Genomic DNA, 14288 nt, shown 5'->3' on the forward strand with positions numbered 1-14288 from the left:
TTTATCCCAAACTGTTTTGCAGTGTTTGAGACCAGCGATACTTAACATCCAAGACATGTGTTATAGAATCGGTGACCTGGCGTTTTGTCAAGTTGAAAAGAATTACTTATACACACTGGTTGAATTTAAAGGTGCTCAGATTTCACAGCTAGAAGATGTAAGTGGGTGTCAACGGGACGATGGAAGGATTTGATGCATGTGTCTTTTTGAAGATCTTGTATCAGTGATTCTCTAACTGTGCCATACATTTTCAGGTGGCATCACAACTGTCAGAGTTCAGAGAATTAGCTAAAGAAGTGGTCAGAAGTGCGTGTCGAACTGCGTTGCTTGAGACTGGTTTCACCCCTGATGATTACTTTTATTCGATTGCTAGTTCAGGTAGAAAACTAAGCTATTGAAAATGATTGGGGGGAAAAATGTATTTTTAATCCGTATCTTGTTCTAATTGCAGCACTCAAACCATTAACAGATTCTAATGATTGCAACTTTCTGTTTGGTATTGTAGAAGATTGGGCTAGTTAATGTTTAGAACAAAAAACAAATATATTGTGGCTTTCTTTCTATGTATACTCCTAGAGCATATTACATTTCAATTATTTCTTAGTATTGTGGGGTATTTTACTGTTTGCTGTCTGAGGGTGGATCACTTCTTGTGTGAGGCCCCTTTATAACGACACACATCACACCATTGCTGGGGTAATAAATTGGCCATAGCCATTTTATTGAGCAGAAGCGGGAGGCTAAGCATGGGTCTGGATCTGGTCATGCGGGTACGTGCTACAGCTCAGCAGGGCGGGTGCCCGGTCCCGAGCTTCGCTCTACTGTGGGGCTCTGCCGGGCGGCTGCTCCTGGCCAAAGATGTTCCCCTTCGGCCTGGTTCAGCAGGGGTGGCCGCCTCTTGTTGCTGTTGGCGTTCCCGAGGGGAAGGCGCAGCTCCCTAGCCCCCTTGCCCTTGCCCTTCCAGATCAATACCCATGTGCCAAACCGCCGTGCACTAGGCTATGACATAATAAGCATGCATTAACATACAAAATTAGGGTGAGGTGGGTGGGCAAATCGTCAGTCGGCAAGCACATGGCCTGAACAAAGGAGGCCGAGCCCCTTTAAAGCCTTGGCTCGCTCCTCCTTTCTTCCGGTGATGCTGCCCCTTCCCAAAGTGGCTCCCTTTCCAGTTCCGACTTTGTTCAAGTAGTGTCAGTTGGCCTCGTTCTAACCCCCCACCCTCGATCAGCAACTCACTCGCACCAAATTCACAGGCGCCTTTTATAGCAAAACCCAATATTCTGGTTTTAATCTCTGTTTGTAATTGCTAATTAGAAATGGCTGATTCTTTTAATCAAAAATATATTTATCTGAATACTTGCAACAGTTTCAGTAATATGCACTTATACCTCTCTCAGAACAGGTAACAATGGTAACAAGACTAGCCAGTGCCCATATGCCTGTTCCTCATGTTGAAAAAGATGCATTTGGTGAACAACCTGAAAAAATGACATATACAGAACAAGCCAGCAAAAGAGCTCAGTGTATAAGGTTGACAAGGTTGGTATCAGGTGTTCATTTTTGTAAATCTAACAATCTGCTTGACATGATATTAGCATACGGGGTCTGCAACCTGCGGCTCTCCAGATGCTCATGGACTACAAATCCCATCAGCCCCCACCAGCATGGCCAATTGGCAGGGGCTGATGGGAATTGTAGTCCATGAACATCTGGAGAGCCGCAGGTTGCAGACCCCTGCATATATCAAGGAACAGTACAATCCTCCTTGAGTCCCTGGGAGAAAGGCGTAATATAAATAAATACGAATGGGGAAAGGAATTCTCATTTGCTGCTCCCCTATGGGGCCCTGGCCTTGAGCTGGCCACTGGCCAGATGATCAATTATAGTTTGGGGCTGACGACCAAGCCATGGTTGGCACATGGGATCTAGACTGGGATGGAAAGCACATGCTGTGCACCTTGAGACCAAAGCCACTGCTTAAGATTCTTCGGGCCGAGTGTCAGTACCCAAAGCTGACCTCATAAACCACCCTCCAGGCAGGTAATTGAGCACTTTTTGGAGCACTGATTTATTTTCCCATGGTTTCTGTGTATGACCAGACACCACTGTTCCAATTCCTGCTCCCCATTTTTTAAGATTTTCACATTTTTCTGAAACTAAGTTACATAAGTTACATAATCAAGTGTGGTGGTCCCTGTGCAGATGGAATTTTTCTACAAGACCCAGGGAACCCCCTGTTTTGCGGGAAAATCCACAACATGCAGGACATTTTTAGGAAAAGGCAAAGATCTTGGTTTCCATTTTGGAGAAGGGAGAAGCAACCTTCTGCTGCCACGTGAGCCAGGTGGTGCTTCTACCACTGCTGGAGCCAGGCAGATAGAGGTGGCATATTGTAGGTTGGCAAGTAGCTTAGGGAAAATTTCTCCATGTTTGTGTATATATATCATAGCCCATCCTTGGTCCTTTCTGCACAGGTCAATGAAAATGTTTTCAAAACGTTTTCAATCCCCCATTCGAGCGCACTCATCCCCTCAAAACAATTCCTGGGTGCCATTTTGTGCTTTGTTCTATTTTTAAAAAACGTATCTGTATACGATACTTCGATGCGTAAAAGCCTCATGCTACGAAATAAAATGTTTTGGGCTTAAAACGTTGTGAAATTCCTCGGAGGAAACGTTTATTTCCTACCTCAAAACGTTTTATTTTGGTTGTATGAAAAAGGCCCTTGGTTTTTAAAAAAATATAACAATATAACCATTGTTATATATTACTATTGCATGAATAGCAACCTATATTTGAACTTAAGTATTGCTATCAAACAGTGACCACGTGTGATTTTTCCTTTTAGGCACTCTTTCCTTTGAATTGTAAAACTGTTCTTTAAATGTCTTCCAATTTATACGTTGTAATTCTTTCGGGGAGCAGAAGTGTAAAAACATGGTAACATTTCAAAAACATTTTCAGTGATCATATTAATAGATCATATACTGAGGCCCAAGCCAGTGGTGGGATTCAAATAATTTAACAACTGGTTGTATACAAGCACTATTTTAACAATCGGTTCTGCCGAAGTGATGTGAACCGGCTGAATCCCACCACTGGCCCAAGCTATAAATGAGTGCAGTCCTAAGCGGAGTTAAAACCTTCCTGAATCCATGAAAGGAATTGGCTTAAGTCATGCCAAAATAGTATTTTTTCCTTACCATGAAAGTCTGTGCAGTTACCTGTAGGGTCTGGGCCAGGGGACATGTAGAAAATCTTCTGTGATTGATTTATAGATTATGGCTATGTTTTCCCCTTACCCCTCATCAAATGATGAAAACTTTTCACAGCTATTACTTGATGGTTACTTCTGGAAAGGTCCCATTAAAGTATTCAGTCTTTTAATTCAACCCAAGGACTAAATCGTGACTAAATTGTGTTTTGTCCCAGCTTCATTCGTCTTGCTGACTACCTTATAGTCAACACAATGCATGTCCTGGCAGTGAAATCTGTCGCTACTCTCTTGAATTATCTCACTGATAAGTTGAAAAGGACACCTCCTTCGGATGTCATACAAAAAATGAATACAGAAGAGGAACCAGAAATGACAGTAAAGAAGGTAATGCTCGCTGTGTGTGTTAGAACATGGAGGCTTGCTGTAGTTGGTTCTGTCTGGAAATGTAAGATTGAACTGAATGTTTGAAACAGTGGAAAATAGTTTCCCCACATTTGTTCCCTAAAATAAATTTAGAAATTTGGGGAAATGTTGAAACAATGTGCGATATGGAGTGCGAACAATGTGCAATGTGGAGTACTGTGTCCAGTTCTGGTCGCCGCATCTCAAAAAGGAAATTGAGGAGATAGAAAAAGTGCAGAGAAGGGCAACAAGGATGATTGAGGGACTGGAGCACCTTCCCTATGAGGAGAGGCTGCAGCGTTTGGGACTCTTTAGTTTGGAGAGGAGGCGGCTGAGGGGGGATATGATTGAAGTCTACAAAATTATGCATGGGGTAGAAAATGTTGACCGAGAGAAATTTTTCTCTCTTTCTCACAATACTAGAACCAGGGGGCATTCATTGAAAATGCTGGGGGGAAGAATTAGGACTAATAAAAGGAAACACTTCTTCACGCAACGTGTGATTGGTGTTTGGAATATGCTGCCACAGGAGGTGGTGATGGCCACTCACCTGGATAGCTTTAAAAGGGGCTTGGACAGATTTATGGAGGAGAAGTCGATTTATGACTACCAATCTTGATCCTCTTTGATCTGAGATTGCAAATGCCTTAACAGACCAGGTGATCGGGAGCAACAGCCTCAGAAGGCCATTGCGTTCACATCCTACATGTGAGCTCCCAAAGGCACCTGGTGGGCCACTGCGAGTAGCAGAGAGCTGGACTAGATGGACTTTGGTCTGATCCAGCTGGCTTGTTCTTATGTTCTTATGATATTTTTTCCCATCAAACATAAATGTTATTATGTATTGCCGAAGGCTTTCACGGCTGGATTCAACTGGTTGTGGTGGGGTTTTCAGGCTGTGTGGCCGTGGTCTGGTAGATCTTGTTCCTAGCGTTTTGCCTGCATCTGTGGCATCTGTGATACACCTCTGAAGATGCCAGCCCATACCACGGCCACACAGCCCGGAAAACCCACCACAACCAGATACCGTATATACCGGAGTATAAGACGACTGGGCGTATAAGACGACCCCCCCACTTTTCCAGTTAAAATATAGAGTTTGGGATATACTCGCCATATAAGAGTACGCAGCGTATAAGACGACCCCACACTTTACAGATGATTTCCCAGGGTTCAAAAGTAGTCTTATACGCCAGTATATACAGTAAATGTTATTACTTCAACAAAATGAAATATGTCATTTTATTTTTCTAAATATGCCGCTAAAAGGAAAAGGGGGTGTCTTAAATTTGCATATAAGTTACAGCTATGTTCAATTAAAAAACTTCGTGTATATAACATGGGGGGGGATTATATTGTGAAAGGAGTATAAATGCTTCGGTTTTTAGGAGCAAAACTTAAATATACCCAATGCTTGAGAACTGCAAACTGCTGCACCCTATCTTACCTTAAAACAGGTGTCTTAATTTTTATCATCTGAGAGGCAAGAAAAAACAAAAAGTTGGAAATAGAAAACATTTTGTGGTTGAGAAAAGAAAGTGTATTATTTGAAGAAAAACCGTTTTGTAGAGTTGTAATTACACTGCTGACATACTTCGATACCAGGTTAAACTGTACAGTATTGAAAATGCTGAACTCTTTAATAAGCAGGGGCATACCTAGGTAAACTGGCGCCCGGGGACAAAACCTGAGTTTGGCGCCCCCTCACCTGGCGTATGGGCGGCCACCCTCCCCCACCATGACCAAACAATGATTTTTTGTAGCCGCTCACAAAACACCTCCCACTCCCATCAAAACATATATGGCTCTCTCCCCACCAACTCTTTTCCTAATTTCCTAATTACAAGAACCCTATGAGGTAGGTTGTTAGCCTGAGAAACAACTCCAAGCCAGTGCAAGTGGGTATTAAGCATGTAAAGCTCTCACAAATTACCCCAGCAAAACATTTACCAAACAAATGTCAGCATCATCTCTCACAAAACACCTCCAGTGGAATCCACCCCCAAACAGCATCACTTTCAATGGTGTTTAAACTAGGGAGCTCAGATTTTTCTTTTAAATCTACCTTAAAGGGAGAATCTGGGGTCCCCGGTTAAAACATAATTGAAAGTGATGCTGTTTGGGGGTGGATTTTCCCCCACCCTAAAACAGCATTACTTTTGAGGTTTGGAGATTCAGATGAAACAAATAGCACATTTGGCTGGAATCTGGGCAAATTTGGGCAAATTTGGACAAAAATTGTCCGATTATGTCCTGCCCAAATATGAACAAATGTGAAGGTATTTGGGTTTGGGGGGGTATTTTTGGTGTTTTTTTGGCCTGCAGGGAGCGCATTTTTAAAGTTAGCGGCACCGATGTCCCCGGGCATCCCCCTTAATTCACCTGCCTTAATACACCTTAATATACCTGCCTTAATACACCTTAGTACACCTTAATACACTTGGTGGGGGGGGGGGGGGGTGGGGGGGGGGGGGGGTGGGGGGGGGGGGGGGTGGGGGGGGGGGGGGGTGGGGGGGGGGGGGGGTGGGGGGGGGGGGGGGTGGGGGGGGGGGGGGGTGGGGGGGGGGGGGGGTGGGGGGGGGGGGGGGTGGGGGGGGGGGGGGGTGGGGGGGGGGGGGGGTGGGGGGGGGGGGGGGTGGGGGGGGGGGGGGGTGGGGGGGGGGGGGGGTGGGGGGGGGGGGGGGTGGGGGGGGGGGGGGGTGGGGGGGGGGGGGGGTGGGGGGGGGGGGGGGTGGGGGGGGGGGGGGGTGGGGGGGGGGGGGGGTGGGGGGGGGGGGGGGTGGGGGGGGGGGGGGGTGGGGGGGGGGGGGGGTGGGGGGGGGGGGGGGTGGGGGGGGGGGGGGGTGGGGGGGGGGGGGGGTGGGGGGGGGGGGGGGTGGGGGGGGGGGGGGGTGGGGGGGGGGGGGGGTGGGGGGGGGGGGGGGTGGGGGGGGGGGGGGGTGGGGGGGGGGGGGGGTGGGGGGGGGGGGGGGTGGGGGGGGGGGGGGGTGGGGGGGGGGGGGGGTGGGGGGGGGGGGGGGTGGGGGGGGGGGGGGGTGGGGGGGGGGGGGGGTGGGGGGGGGGGGGGGTGGGGGGGGGGGGGGGTGGGGGGGGGGGGGGGTGGGGGGGGGGGGGGGTGGGGGGGGGGGGGGGTGGGGGGGGGGGGGGGTGGGGGGGGGGGGGGGTGGGGGGGGGGGGGGGTGGGGGGGGGGGGGGGTGGGGGGGGGGGGGGGTGGGGGGGGGGGGGGGTGGGGGGGGGGGGGGGTGGGGGGGGGGGGGGGTGGGGGGGGGGGGGGGTGGGGGGGGGGGGGGGTGGGGGGGGGGGGGGGTGGGGGGGGGGGGGGGTGGGGGGGGGGGGGGGTGGGGGGGGGGGGGGGTGGGGGGGGGGGGGGGTGGGGGGGGGGGGGGGTGGGGGGGGGGGGGGGTGGGGGGGGGGGGGGGTGGGGGGGGGGGGGGGTGGGGGGGGGGGGGGGTGGGGGGGGGGGGGGGTGGGGGGGGGGGGGGGTGGGGGGGGGGGGGGGTGGGGGGGGGGGGGGGTGGGGGGGGGGGGGGGTGGGGGGGGGGGGGGGTGGGGGGGGGGGGGGGTGGGGGGGGGGGGGGGTGGGGGGGGGGGGGGGTGGGGGGGGGGGGGGGTGGGGGGGGGGGGGGGTGGGGGGGGGGGGGGGTGGGGGGGGGGGGGGGTGGGGGGGGGGGGGGGTGGGGGGGGGGGGGGGTGGGGGGGGGGGGGGGTGGGGGGGGGGGGGGGTGGGGGGGGGGGGGGGTGGGGGGGGGGGGGGGTGGGGGGGGGGGGGGGTGGGGGGGGGGGGGGGTGGGGGGGGGGGGGGGTGGGGGGGGGGGGGGGTGGGGGGGGGGGGGGGTGGGGGGGGGGGGGGGTGGGGGGGGGGGGGGGTGGGGGGGGGGGGGGGTGGGGGGGGGGGGGGGTGGGGGGGGGGGGGGGTGGGGGGGGGGGGGGGTGGGGGGGGGGGGGGGTGGGGGGGGGGGGGGGTGGGGGGGGGGGGGGGTGGGGGGGGGGGGGGGTGGGGGGGGGGGGGGGTGGGGGGGGGGGGGGGTGGGGGGGGGGGGGGGTGGGGGGGGGGGGGGGTGGGGGGGGGGGGGGGTGGGGGGGGGGGGGGGTGGGGGGGGGGGGGGGTGGGGGGGGGGGGGGGTGGGGGGGGGGGGGGGTGGGGGGGGGGGGGGGTGGGGGGGGGGGGGGGTGGGGGGGGGGGGGGGTGGGGGGGGGGGGGGGTGGGGGGGGGGGGGGGTGGGGGGGGGGGGGGGTGGGGGGGGGGGGGGGTGGGGGGGGGGGGGGGTGGGGGGGGGGGGGGGTGGGGGGGGGGGGGGGTGGGGGGGGGGGGGGGTGGGGGGGGGGGGGGGTGGGGGGGGGGGGGGGTGGGGGGGGGGGGGGGTGGGGGGGGGGGGGGGTGGGGGGGGGGGGGGGTGGGGGGGGGGGGGGGTGGGGGGGGGGGGGGGTGGGGGGGGGGGGGGGTGGGGGGGGGGGGGGGTGGGGGGGGGGGGGGGTGGGGGGGGGGGGGGGTGGGGGGGGGGGGGGGTGGGGGGGGGGGGGGGTGGGGGGGGGGGGGGGTGGGGGGGGGGGGGGGTGGGGGGGGGGGGGGGTGGGGGGGGGGGGGGGTGGGGGGGGGGGGGGGTGGGGGGGGGGGGGGGTGGGGGGGGGGGGGGGTGGGGGGGGGGGGGGGTGGGGGGGGGGGGGGGTGGGGGGGGGGGGGGGTGGGGGGGGGGGGGGGTGGGGGGGGGGGGGGGTGGGGGGGGGGGGGGGTGGGGGGGGGGGGGGGTGGGGGGGGGGGGGGGTGGGGGGGGGGGGGGGTGGGGGGGGGGGGGGGTGGGGGGGGGGGGGGGTGGGGGGGGGGGGGGGTGGGGGGGGGGGGGGGTGGGGGGGGGGGGGGGTGGGGGGGGGGGGGGGTGGGGGGGGGGGGGGGTGGGGGGGGGGGGGGGTGGGGGGGGGGGGGGGTGGGGGGGGGGGGGGGTGGGGGGGGGGGGGGGTGGGGGGGGGGGGGGGTGGGGGGGGGGGGGGGTGGGGGGGGGGGGGGGTGGGGGGGGGGGGGGGTGGGGGGGGGGGGGGGTGGGGGGGGGGGGGGGTGGGGGGGGGGGGGGGTGGGGGGGGGGGGGGGTGGGGGGGGGGGGGGGTGGGGGGGGGGGGGGGTGGGGGGGGGGGGGGGTGGGGGGGGGGGGGGGTGGGGGGGGGGGGGGGTGGGGGGGGGGGGGGGTGGGGGGGGGGGGGGGTGGGGGGGGGGGGGGGTGGGGGGGGGGGGGGGTGGGGGGGGGGGGGGGTGGGGGGGGGGGGGGGTGGGGGGGGGGGGGGGTGGGGGGGGGGGGGGGTGGGGGGGGGGGGGGGTGGGGGGGGGGGGGGGTGGGGGGGGGGGGGGGTGGGGGGGGGGGGGGGTGGGGGGGGGGGGGGGTGGGGGGGGGGGGGGGTGGGGGGGGGGGGGGGTGGGGGGGGGGGGGGGTGGGGGGGGGGGGGGGTGGGGGGGGGGGGGGGTGGGGGGGGGGGGGGGTGGGGGGGGGGGGGGGTGGGGGGGGGGGGGGGTGGGGGGGGGGGGGGGTGGGGGGGGGGGGGGGTGGGGGGGGGGGGGGGTGGGGGGGGGGGGGGGTGGGGGGGGGGGGGGGTGGGGGGGGGGGGGGGTGGGGGGGGGGGGGGGTGGGGGGGGGGGGGGGTGGGGGGGGGGGGGGGTGGGGGGGGGGGGGGGTGGGGGGGGGGGGGGGTGGGGGGGGGGGGGGGTGGGGGGGGGGGGGGGTGGGGGGGGGGGGGGGTGGGGGGGGGGGGGGGTGGGGGGGGGGGGGGGTGGGGGGGGGGGGGGGTGGGGGGGGGGGGGGGTGGGGGGGGGGGGGGGTGGGGGGGGGGGGGGGTGGGGGGGGGGGGGGGTGGGGGGGGGGGGGGGTGGGGGGGGGGGGGGGTGGGGGGGGGGGGGGGTGGGGGGGGGGGGGGGTGGGGGGGGGGGGGGGTGGGGGGGGGGGGGGGTGGGGGGGGGGGGGGGTGGGGGGGGGGGGGGGTGGGGGGGGGGGGGGGTGGGGGGGGGGGGGGGTGGGGGGGGGGGGGGGTGGGGGGGGGGGGGGGTGGGGGGGGGGGGGGGTGGGGGGGGGGGGGGGTGGGGGGGGGGGGGGGTGGGGGGGGGGGGGGGTGGGGGGGGGGGGGGGTGGGGGGGGGGGGGGGTGGGGGGGGGGGGGGGTGGGGGGGGGGGGGGGTGGGGGGGGGGGGGGGTGGGGGGGGGGGGGGGTGGGGGGGGGGGGGGGTGGGGGGGGGGGGGGGTGGGGGGGGGGGGGGGTGGGGGGGGGGGGGGGTGGGGGGGGGGGGGGGTGGGGGGGGGGGGGGGTGGGGGGGGGGGGGGGTGGGGGGGGGGGGGGGTGGGGGGGGGGGGGGGTGGGGGGGGGGGGGGGTGGGGGGGGGGGGGGGTGGGGGGGGGGGGGGGTGGGGGGGGGGGGGGGTGGGGGGGGGGGGGGGTGGGGGGGGGGGGGGGTGGGGGGGGGGGGGGGTGGGGGGGGGGGGGGGTGGGGGGGGGGGGGGGTGGGGGGGGGGGGGGGTGGGGGGGGGGGGGGGTGGGGGGGGGGGGGGGTGGGGGGGGGGGGGGGTGGGGGGGGGGGGGGGTGGGGGGGGGGGGGGGTGGGGGGGGGGGGGGGTGGGGGGGGGGGGGGGTGGGGGGGGGGGGGGGTGGGGGGGGGGGGGGGTGGGGGGGGGGGGGGGTGGGGGGGGGGGGGGGTGGGGGGGGGGGGGGGTGGGGGGGGGGGGGGGTGGGGGGGGGGGGGGGTGGGGGGGGGGGGGGGTGGGGGGGGGGGGGGGTGGGGGGGGGGGGGGGTGGGGGGGGGGGGGGGTGGGGGGGGGGGGGGGTGGGGGGGGGGGGGGGTGGGGGGGGGGGGGGGTGGGGGGGGGGGGGGGTGGGGGGGGGGGGGGGTGGGGGGGGGGGGGGGTGGGGGGGGGGGGGGGTGGGGGGGGGGGGGGGTGGGGGGGGGGGGGGGTGGGGGGGGGGGGGGGTGGGGGGGGGGGGGGGTGGGGGGGGGGGGGGGTGGGGGGGGGGGGGGGTGGGGGGGGGGGGGGGTGGGGGGGGGGGGGGGTGGGGGGGGGGGGGGGTGGGGGGGGGGGGGGGTGGGGGGGGGGGGGGGTGGGGGGGGGGGGGGGTGGGGGGGGGGGGGGGTGGGGGGGGGGGGGGGTGGGGGGGGGGGGGGGTGGGGGGGGGGGGGGGTGGGGGGGGGGGGGGGTGGGGGGGGGGGGGGGTGGGGGGGGGGGGGGGTGGGGGGGGGGGGGGGTGGGGGGGGGGGGGGGTGGGGGGGGGGGGGGGTGGGGGGGGGGGGGGGTGGGGGGGGGGGGGGGTGGGGGGGGGGGGGGGTGGGGGGGGGGGGGGGTGGGGGGGGGGGGGGGTGGGGGGGGGGGGGGGTGGGGGGGGGGGGGGGTGGGGGGGGGGGGGGGTGGGGGGGGGGGGGGGTGGGGGGGGGGGGGGGTGGGGGGGGGGGGGGGTGGGGGGGGGGGGGGGTGGGGGGGGGGGGGGGTGGGGGGGGGGGGGGGTGGGGGGGGGGGGGGGTGGGGGGGGGGGGGGGTGGGGGGGGGGGGGGGTGGGGGGGGGGGGGGGTGGGGGGGGGGGGGGGTGGGGGGGGGGGGGGGTGGGGGGGGGGGGGGGTGGGGGGGGGGGGGGGTGGGGGGGGGGGGGGGTGGGGGGGGGGGGGGGTGGGGGGGGGGGGGGGTGGGGGGGGGGGGGGGTGGGGGGGGGGGGGGGTGGGGGGGGGGGGGGGTGGGGGGGGGGGGGGGTGGGGGGGGGGGGGGGTGGGGGGGGGGGGGGGTGGGGGGGGGGGGGGGTGGGGGGGGGGGGGGGTGGGGGGGGGGGGGGGTGGGGGGGGGGGGGGGTGGGGGGGGGGGGGGGTGGGGGGGGGGGGGGGTGGGGGGGGGGGGGGGTGGGGGGGGGGGGGGGTGGGGGGGGGGGGGGGTGGGGGGGGGGGGGGGTGGGGGGGGGGGGGGGTGGGGGGGGGGGGGGGTGGGGGGGGGGGGGGGTGGGGGGGGGGGGGGGTGGGGGGGGGGGGGGGTGGGGGGGGGGGGGGGTGGGGGGGGGGGGGGGTGGGGGGGGGGGGGGGTGGGGGGGGGGGGGGGTGGGGGGGGGGGGGGGTGGGGGGGGGGGGGGGTGGGGGGGGGGGGGGGTGGGGGGGGGGGGGGGTGGGGGGGGGGGGGGGTGGGGGGGGGGGGGGGTGGGGGGGGGGGGGGGTGGGGGGGGGGGGGGGTGGGGGGGGGGGGGGGTGGGGGGGGGGGGGGGTGGGGGGGGGGGGGGGTGGGGGGGGGGGGGGGTGGGGGGGGGGGGGGGTGGGGGGGGGGGGGGGTGGGGGGGGGGGGGGGTGGGGGGGGGGGGGGGTGGGGGGGGGGGGGGGTGGGGGGGGGGGGGGGTGGGGGGGGGGGGGGGTGGGGGGGGGGGGGGGTGGGGGGGGGGGGGGGTGGGGGGGGGGGGGGGTGGGGGGGGGGGGGGGTGGGGGGGGGGGGGGGTGGGGGGGGGGGGGGGTGGGGGGGGGGGGGGGTGGGGGGGGGGGGGGGTGGGGGGGGGGGGGGGTGGGGGGGGGGGGGGGTGGGGGGGGGGGGGGGTGGGGGGGGGGGGGGGTGGGGGGGGGGGGGGGTGGGGGGGGGGGGGGGTGGGGGGGGGGGGGGGTGGGGGGGGGGGGGGGTGGGGGGGGGGGGGGGTGGGGGGGGGGGGGGGTGGGGGGGGGGGGGGGTGGGGGGGGGGGGGGGTGGGGGGGGGGGGGGGTGGGGGGGGGGGGGGGTGGGGGGGGGGGGGGGTGGGGGGGGGGGGGGGTGGGGGGGGGGGGGGGTGGGGGGGGGGGGGGGTGGGGGGGGGGGGGGGTGGGGGGGGGGGGGGGTGGGGGGGGGGGGGGGTGGGGGGGGGGGGGGGTGGGGGGGGGGGGGGGTGGGGGGGGGGGGGGGTGGGGGGGGGGGGGGGTGGGGGGGGGGGGGGGTGGGGGGGGGGGGGGGTGGGGGGGGGGGGGGGTGGGGGGGGGGGGGGGTGGGGGGGGGGGGGGGTGGGGGGGGGGGGGGGTGGGGGGGGGGGGGGGTGGGGGGGGGGGGGGGTGGGGGGGGGGGGGGGTGGGGGGGGGGGGGGGTGGGGGGGGGGGGGGGTGGGGGGGGGGGGGGGTGGGGGGGGGGGGGGGTGGGGGGGGGGGGGGGTGGGGGGGGGGGGGGGTGGGGGGGGGGGGGGGTGGGGGGGGGGGGGGGTGGGGGGGGGGGGGGGTGGGGGGGGGGGGGGGTGGGGGGGGGGGGGGGTGGGGGGGGGGGGGGGTGGGGGGGGGGGGGGGTGGGGGGGGGGGGGGGTGGGGGGGGGGGGGGGTGGGGGGGGGGGGGGGTGGGGGGGGGGGGGGGTGGGGGGGGGGGGGGGTGGGGGGGGGGGGGGGTGGGGGGGGGGGGGGGTGGGGGGGGGGGGGGGTGGGGGGGGGGGGGGGTGGGGGGGGGGGGGGGTGGGGGGGGGGGGGGGTGGGGGGGGGGGGGGGTGGGGGGGGGGGGGGGTGGGGGGGGGGGGGGGTGGGGGGGGGGGGGGGTGGGGGGGGGGGGGGGTGGGGGGGGGGGGGGGTGGGGGGGGGGGGGGGTGGGGGGGGGGGGGGGTGGGGGGGGGGGGGGGTGGGGGGGGGGGGGGGTGGGGGGGGGGGGGGGTGGGGGGGGGGGGGGGTGGGGGGGGGGGGGGGTGGGGGGGGGGGGGGGTGGGGGGGGGGGGGGGTGGGGGGGGGGGGGGGTGGGGGGGGGGGGGGGTGGGGGGGGGGGGGGGTGGGGGGGGGGGGGGGTGGGGGGGGGGGGGGGTGGGGGGGGGGGGGGGTGGGGGGGGGGGGGGGTGGGGGGGGGGGGGGGTGGGGGGGGGGGGGGGTGGGGGGGGGGGGGGGTGGGGGGGGGGGGGGGTGGGGGGGGGGGGGGGTGGGGGGGGGGGGGGGTGGGGGGGGGGGGGGGTGGGGGGGGGGGGGGGTGGGGGGGGGGGGGGGTGGGGGGGGGGGGGGGTGGGGGGGGGGGGGGGTGGGGGGGGGGGGGGGTGGGGGGGGGGGGGGGTGGGGGGGGGGGGGGGTGGGGGGGGGGGGGGGTGGGGGGGGGGGGGGGTGGGGGGGGGGGGGGGTGGGGGGGGGGGGGGGTGGGGGGGGGGGGGGGTGGGGGGGGGGGGGGGTGGGGGGGGGGGGGGGTGGGGGGGGGGGGGGGTGGGGGGGGGGGGGGGTGGGGGGGGGGGGGGGTGGGGGGGGGGGGGGGTGGGGGGGGGGGGGGGTGGGGGGGGGGGGGGGTGGGGGGGGGGGGGGGTGGGGGGGGGGGGGGGTGGGGGGGGGGGGGGGTGGGGGGGGGGGGGGGTGGGGGGGGGGGGGGGTGGGGGGGGGGGGGGGTGGGGGGGGGGGGGGGTGGGGGGGGGGGGGGGTGGGGGGGGGGGGGGGTGGGGGGGGGGGGGGGTGGGGGGGGGGGGGGGTGGGGGGGGGGGGGGGTGGGGGGGGGGGGGGGTGGGGGGGGGGGGGGGTGGGGGGGGGGGGGGGTGGGGGGGGGGGGGGGTGGGGGGGGGGGGGGGTGGGGGGGGGGGGGGGTGGGGGGGGGGGGGGGTGGGGGGGGGGGGGGGTGGGGGGGGGGGGGGGTGGGGGGGGGGGGGGGTGGGGGGGGGGGGGGGTGGGGGGGGGGGGGGGTGGGGGGGGGGGGGGGTGGGGGGGGGGGGGGGTGGGGGGGGGGGGGGGTGGGGGGGGGGGGGGGTGGGGGGGGGGGGGGGTGGGGGGGGGGGGG

At 72.1% G+C, this 14288-nt stretch overlaps 1 protein-coding gene across 1 annotated transcript in view; it reads left to right on the forward strand.

The window, feature by feature from the left end:
• The first annotated feature begins 362 nt into the window (after positions 1-362).
• DNAH6 (dynein axonemal heavy chain 6) overlaps positions 363-14288 on the forward strand; it is a 247355-nt gene continuing 233429 nt past the window's right edge. Inside the window, exons 1-3 of the mRNA XM_048504422.1 lie at positions 363-378; positions 1401-1542; positions 3436-3604. Coding sequence (XP_048360379.1) covers positions 1412-1542; positions 3436-3604 — 300 coding nt within the window. The 5' untranslated portion in view covers positions 363-378; positions 1401-1411. The remainder of the gene's footprint in view (positions 379-1400; positions 1543-3435; positions 3605-14288) is intronic.

Source organism: Sphaerodactylus townsendi, linkage group LG07 (genome assembly GCF_021028975.2).
Source record: "Sphaerodactylus townsendi isolate TG3544 linkage group LG07, MPM_Stown_v2.3, whole genome shotgun sequence".
Classification (NCBI taxonomy): Eukaryota; Metazoa; Chordata; class Lepidosauria; order Squamata; family Sphaerodactylidae; genus Sphaerodactylus; species Sphaerodactylus townsendi.